The following is a 7299-nucleotide window of genomic DNA, read 5'->3' on the forward strand; positions in this document are numbered from 1 at the left end:
ATCGACAAACGTGAATTTTACGAGGATACGAGACACCAGAGGCGGAATAAACTGTAATTCTGATTCACTTTACATCAAATTGCTTCAGACAATAGTTTCATTATATTGAAGGCGCAGTTCATTTTTGCGTTTTCTTTCAATGATTTCTGGCTTTGTTTCGGAGATCTTAGATGTAGCGCTGCACAATTCGTTATGCAATGTGTATGAGAAGAAAAAGAGAAAAACAAACACTGGTTGACAGTTATTAATAGGTTGTTAATAATAGTAATTTCTTGATCGAGCTGCCGTAAATCACATAACTTGATGAAAAGAAAAAGTCTTTTTCAATGAAGTTAATAATAATTTTAAAAAAATACTGAACGAACGCATGAATAAGTATAAGACGGAGCTTCTTTTTTGAAATATTTTCTCGATTTTTAACGGTCATGGTATTTAAAAATTATGGGAATGAATTAATAAATGTTTGCTACATGGGAGATCTCGTAACGAAGATTCCTTTCTCCTAGCAGCTGATACAACAGGCTGCTGCTTTTGTTGCCATTCTCGTATAAAAATGATATGATATGCACGTTGGAAAAATAAATTGTATCAATAGTTTCTATGAATATAGATAATAGATTTTCCATACCAAGTATCCGCTTGACTTGGACACATTATATAGGATATTTGACGCGCTTGTTAATGCAGCAACGTCTATGGATCAGCACGTTTAGTCGTGTTTAGTATCTTGTAACTAAAAACTAAGAGATTGAAAGTTAATAGTCAAAAAGAAACAGGATTGAGATAAATTCTTATACCTTGGAAATCAAAAGTAGAAAAAAAATCTAAAATGCAAAAATCAGGCAAGCGTTAAGACGCCACAGTGACTGAAAGTGCTGTTAAACAAAAAGAGCAACAAACGATTGTTCGTTTAAAAATTCTTCCCGTCACTATTCATGCGGTAATACTAGAAACAAAGGATACGTCGATGACGATAGTAGTAAAACGTTATACAAAAGCGTCAAAGTTAAAGGTATAAAACCAAAGATAGATAAAAAAAAAATTATCTAAATTTCAAGAAGCTTCCTATCCCGACTACTAATTACCATCAATTAATAAAATAAATCGTCTATTTTTAAATGCGTGTTTATACCCAATAAGCTGGGTATCGATTGCGTGTGTGTTAATTAATGCGCGACGGCGCTGTGTTGCAGGTATACTAAGAGTTAGTAAAATCAGCTCTCCCAAAGAGGCTCTCGCGTATTTCAAAAAGTGTAAAAGGAGTACCTGCGACGAATGAAAACTCGGTTAAACAATTCGAGACAAATACACGCCGGTAAATGCTACCTAGCGGGACGGACATCTGTCGCGTATGTGGAAATACGCGTCTTCAACGATTCTTTTAAAATTCAAAGAGCGACCAGCCAGTCGACTCCCAAACCGACATTTAACATTCCAATAAATCAATTCAATTATGCGAACTTTGCTTTTGATCATCAATTACGATCATACCCTGTAGGAACTGTGCGTGTGTAAAAATCTCACGGATTTTAATACATGTGTCGGAGATTCTATTCTGACGGGCATCAATTTTTGTTTTCTGCTCTTCTGTGACGATAGCGTGTACAACAATTTCCTGATTACCCGTGCAATAATTTACCCCTAAAAAAATTATAAAGACATCACCGCGCCCGAATTGATCGTGACTATCAGAGGAATCAATGTTTCGGGCTAATGATCAGAGACTGACGTTTACTGCAAGTATTTGCAACAATTCGATGTAAGAAAACATAAATAAGAAAAAGGGTTAGCATATCGACGATCAATAGAGCAAAACAAAAAGAACAATAATAGAATGGTAAATTCTCTGCGTCTCCAGGACACAAAAAATTCGGTAACAAAGTTAAAAAACGACCGTAATCTCAGTCAGCAACGTACTCCTCTTAACGAAGGTAAAACAGCGAGACAGAAATGGAAAGCAAAGAATTAAACGTCACGATGATCCCATTCTAGATCATGGGGAGAATTGTGACGGTGACGTTGACTGTTGCTGGGTTCGCATTCGTTCTCGCAATCGCTGCTATCAAGGTCCTCATCCCTGTACGACGCGTCGTCTGAATCTGAGCTGCCAGATTCGTCGGCATCCTCGTCTCTCTGAGCCGGATGACGCGAAGAGTTGCGATGATCAGCCAATCTGTCCATCGGATTGACGGTAATTGCCAGCGCGGAATCGTCCCAAGCCATTTCAGTTTCAGCAGCCAATTCGTCACCGGCTGATCGTCGCCTCTTAGCTGCGCCTCTGACGCGTGCAGCCCCGACGACAGCCATCAGTAACAGAAAGCCTACGCATGCAGCGGCGACTATAGTTACCGCATGGCTCCCCCCAGCTCCAGAAATTGTCCGTCCTCCTTCCCTGAGAGTCGTTGTGGCATATTCCTCAGGAATTTCGGCGTGATGTGGAGATAACTGTGCGTGTCCAGGTGCTGGTTCTAGAATTCTGGCCATTGGTGGATCCCCTGGGGTCGGAGGTGGGATAGGGGTACTTTTTTCCTTGGGATGAATTACTGCCAGAGTTTGGACGTACTCGTTGCTGGCGAAGCGTCCACTTAGCTCCGAGCACGTCAGCTTGAAAACTCTGTCAAGATAATAAGCGGGCTTCCGGTTTGTGTAAGTAATAAATCTGATCAGCTGCTGATAGTCGTAGGGCGTGTCCGCACCCGAGAGAACGACACCGTCACGATCCACTCTGGCTGTGATAGAGTTGAGACGACGTAACGCGTCACCCGGCAGTCCCAAGCTTTCGTGATCCGGGTTCAGACTTGGGTAAACGCTGACGGCGCAGGCGTCGAGCCTCGCGGCTGACCCGGCGGTAACTCTGGCGTCAGGAAAGACTCTGACACCCAGACGGAAGTCTGCGTACTCTCTGGCAACGTATCCTGTGCCATTTACCGTTATTCCGGGCCTCGGCGGCGGGAGTACGGTTACATAGGATTGGACAGAGGGAATAGCAAGAGGCTTAGCTTCGCTGCCCTCGCAGAGGATTGTCGTGTCAAGGCGGAAATTTCGGCGGCCGGGGGTCGGGAAGCGGCGGGAATTCGAGTATCCTATGCGGCGTAAGAGGGTCTCGATGTTTGTCCGGTTGTCACCGTCGATACTGACGTCTGTCAGGTCGGAATTGGCCAGGAGTTGAGTACCAGGTTGCAAAAGGTCCATCGGAGGGACATGCAGGCCTTCCTGGCAGCGACGGAGGCAGGACAATACTTCTGGTTGTTCGTTCTTACCTACTAGCACGGAAAGCCCGGCCAAGTAGCCGCGGAAATGGTGCTTTGTGCGATTGTCAGAGCCTTGCCAGCAGGCTCCGACTACAAGAGTGGTGTTTATACCCTTGGCCGGATGCAGAGGCCAGTCGTCGATGACTTCCGGATTCTTTTCATCCGAATGACGCTCCACGCCATCCACGAATAGACTTACTCGGGGAAAGTCGATTTGGACGGCATAATGATGCCATCTGTCATCGCACACCTGTTCCAGCTTCCAACGCCATTCAGCTGGTCTAAAGATGTTCGGATCTCCTTCGGAAAAGTCACGCCTAAGCAGTAAAATCAGTCGACAATTTCTCACAAACAGTGCGTAGTGATGCCTGTTCATTTCTGAAAAAGTAACGGAATAATTATCATTAGTAATGTACAATGAATTTTAGACTAAAAAACGAAAGCCCGATCTGATTGATGAAATCGTGAAATAGAAGCACTGAATTGAAATTAGGTCAGGTTTGTTAATTCCTTGTCATATTTGCATAAAATTCTTACTGTGATCGTCAGCGGCACATAAAATGTGTTCCTTAACGTGAGGATCCTGTCTGGGACGTGGGCGATGCTTGACCCAAACACCGACACTAAATTTTTGAGCCAAGGCGTGATCAAGCACTTCATTGGGAACGATGGCAGCAGAGCTAGCGCCGTCAAACTCGAATATTTCGTCGGCTTCCCTCCCCTCATCTCTGGAGAGTGACGAAGTCCAAGGTGTGGAAGGTCCCGGAGTAGGCAAAAGGTCGACGCTGTCTCTAGCGGCGCCGCATAATTTCCGCTGGCTCCTAACTCCGTACGTGTCTCTGTCGCAGCCTTTTCCGATATGATCGGTTGCCAGAGTGAGGGTTGCGCGCAAGTTTTTCAGTACACAGGGAGCGTCGCAGAGCTCAAGCCTTGCCGATGGAAGAAGGGGTTGAGGTCCAGCCCCAGCGGCGTAATCTACTCTCTCGGGGATCCCTCTCCAGCCGGGTGAGCAGACACGGTTTACTTTGACGGTAACCATGGCTGGAGCGGATTGCTTCATACCGCAATCATAAGCAACTACGCTGAGGATATGATTGTGGGATCTTTCATAATCCAATGGTTCCGTGTTACGGATCGCTCCCTCGTTATCGATGACAAACGGTTGGTCTGCGGTTAGGATTTCGTACTTGCACACATCACCAAACTTTGGAGTGCAATCACGATCCGAAGCTTCAACGCGCACTACTTCCTCATAGAGCCGACCTTCGTCAACTGCGCTTACGTATGCCGGCTGAAGAAACTGCGGCGCGTACTCGTTCACGTCTACGACTGTTATGTGAACTGTGGCACTGAAAAATTTGTAAGGGATTTTTTTTCCAAATTATGCTTGTATGACACGTTAATATGGGCAGCACTGTTTCCAAACATGTCTCAGAAAATGATGAATAAACTGCATATTTTATTGAATAAAGCATGTTCATGATTTTGTCTAATTCAATTTCATGTCATGTATCATTGGCAAAGTATCGTACATTGCAAATGTAGGGAAAAGTGACCTAATAGTAGCTGAAAAAAGACGAGTTGATTTTATTTTTAGTGATGAGTAATTGGAAGAAACAAGTAGTGCTTGACTCATGCCCAATTTCATTTCATGGAAATTCTACAAGCAGATTGCCAGATTTGACATAGCCAATTGATACCATTTTGTTTACAGATCATACTTTTCAGATTGTGCTCCTGTGCATCCAATGGCAGCTATATCGAATTTGTAATTGCGTCTCTTCTCGCAGTTCAAAACTCTCAGAGTTCTGAGTTCGGCAACTCCATTGTCCTTAAGGACAATCTCGAATGGGGCATCTCCATGGTGTTTGTTAGCTATGCGAAACGAACAGACTTTTCCACCTGTTGCACGAATCTGAGGCGTTACTTCAACCAGAGTTTCATTTTCTTTAACCAGTCCATGGTATCCGCTGTCCAGATTTTCCAGATCCAGTCGAGGTACTGATGAAAAAATTCAATAACATATAAGCGACTATTTTTTGTTAGGAAACTGAATGAAAAATGTACGTGTATATTTCTCTGACGAATCGGACAAGGGATATAAAGCTGAAAAAAAAATATCTCTCCGAAGTGACTAATCGAACAACGAATTGAATAAAACAGTTTTCAAACTGAACAATGTTATGGATAATATAATTGGACCAAGGCAGAGTGTCGCTAGAAGCATTCTACAAGTTCAAAATGAACGTGTTACACCTGGAACCTATCGTTGATCGTTTTGGAACGTTGTGAAACAAATCTTTCTCCGAAAATTAAATGAGCATAATAAGTAATATTGGATTATTATTTGCGTAAAAATTCACCGCAATCATCACGAGTTTATGAAAAGAGGAATATCTGAAATAATCGAAGAGTAATTGGCGAATTTGAGGAAAAAAGAATTCGGAGATTTATCCCCGCTGTGTCAAATTCACGGCGTCTATAACAGCGGCCCGTCGCTGTAAGACAATACAGGTAGCGAGATGGATACCTGCTTAAATCGTAAGGATATCAATCGTAAATTAAGCAATATCTGTATTTATGAATAAAGCGAGAAAGGTAAGCAGCAACAGAAAGGAATAAGGATGAGCGAGACAGAGAGCGAGAGAGAGAGAGAGAAAGAGAAACATTCGGCGGACCACCAAGGGAGAGAAATCGAGGACATGAGAATATCACCTCCATGATTGCCGTAAGATGACGGCGACGGGTTGAACAGAAGACTGGCTCGCGAATTCCCGACTACCAGGAGAATCAGACCCGCAGAGAGTAGCGAACCGAATAACATTTCGTCGGTTGATTTACGACTTGATTAGCGAGCAATTGTCGGCAATCACTCTGTTCGAATGGTCGCAATATCACTTTTTTTTAAATATGTTTCTAGAAGCGCATCGCGACGGCCCCACTCTAGTCGCGGCACACTACAATCGCGTAGTCAATATTTGAGTGGAATATCGATTCGCCAGAAATTTTCGTTCGAAGGTTTACTCGCCGATGGCGCTAGGATCACTCCCCCCTCTTCTCGACGGCGAGCGATCTGGTTTTTTTATTATTATTATTATCACGATTATTATTATTATTATATTGAACGCGCGCAGTTCCAATTCATTTGATAGGTGTCAGCGCGGTATATGTATAATGTGCAAGGCAAGGCGAGACGAATGACGCCGCGTTGGGTTACCCCGATGCTATAACGCTTATTCTCCAGCACACACATCCACGCACGAAACGCTTATCAATTTTTCATCGCCCTATCTCATCCGGGTCCCCAATATGTTTTATGTCCGACATTCAGACGGAAGCTTCGGGTTGCTCGTCGGCGTTGCGGATACAGCGACTGCGAAAACAGGAAGTTTAAGTCCAAAGACCGCACCAGAGACTACGAAGATTTCGATAGTGCTGTAAAAATCTATCGGGTCGCACCTGCGCCTTTGCGTACGCCCCACCAAACCGCTCCGTTCCTTATAATCAAATCGGTCCTTTATCGACCAAACAACGCGTATTAATGCAAATAAAAACGTAAAAACTCATGGGGAGAGACCCTCGAGTCCTATGCTGATTGCCAACTCTGGACGATTAATTCATTTATCGCGTGTCGTCGATTCTCGCATTGCTCGTTAGGCTGTATTTTGATCGGTTTATTTGAATATACACTGTATTTACTGTACTCATCAACCCAGTTTTGAGAGTAATTCTTTTATCATGGCATCTATTTTAAATGGCCTATTGTTAAATCAAACGTTACAAATCAATCGAACATTTGAGTTTCCCGCGACCATACACCGTAGACGATGACGCGCAAGTTTAAATGGCGTCACGAAGAGGGCGTTGACATCAATTCAACTGCGTAAATGCTGCAGACAAGATCCCAGGCAGACGAATTGACTTTGGGGATTAACCCTGGATTAACCACACGTTTCGAATGTTGAGAATGTCACGTTGTACATGTGATAAAAAAATGTTCCATCAACGGGTTATTAACTTATCATTTGACTTGTGCGAGAAGGAAAGT

The 7299-nt window shown here is 43.6% G+C and overlaps 1 protein-coding gene across 1 annotated transcript; it reads right to left on the minus strand.

Moving 5' to 3' along the window:
* Positions 1–399: 399 nt before the first annotated feature.
* On the minus strand, positions 400–6680 carry LOC124409680 (calsyntenin-1). The gene is made up of 4 exons (XM_046887454.1): positions 5967–6680; positions 4973–5252; positions 3789–4600; positions 400–3629 (listed from the first exon to the last, which is right to left on the minus strand). Exons 1-4 carry the CDS (start codon positions 6073–6075, stop codon positions 1966–1968), a joined length of 2865 nt encoding a protein of 954 aa, XP_046743410.1. The 5' UTR covers positions 6076–6680; the 3' UTR covers positions 400–1965.
* Positions 6681–7299: the final 619 nt, after the last annotated feature.

The sequence above is a fragment of the Diprion similis genome, chromosome 8, assembly GCF_021155765.1.
Source record: "Diprion similis isolate iyDipSimi1 chromosome 8, iyDipSimi1.1, whole genome shotgun sequence".
Classification (NCBI taxonomy): Eukaryota; Metazoa; Arthropoda; class Insecta; order Hymenoptera; family Diprionidae; genus Diprion; species Diprion similis.

Excerpts from the sequence above, each read along its gene's own strand:
- LOC124409680 (XM_046887454.1), bottom strand. The coding sequence starts at position 6,075 with ATGTTATTCGGTTCGCTACTCTCTGCGGGTCTGATTCTCCTGGTAGTC. Across the intron at positions 5,253-5,966 it reads ATCTTACGGCAATCATGGAG|TACCTCGACTGGATCTGGAA; the intron begins GTGATATTCTCA and ends TTTTTTCATCAG. Across the intron at positions 3,630-3,788 it reads ATGTGCCGCTGACGATCACA|AAATGAACAGGCATCACTAC; the intron begins GTAAGAATTTTA and ends TTACTTTTTCAG.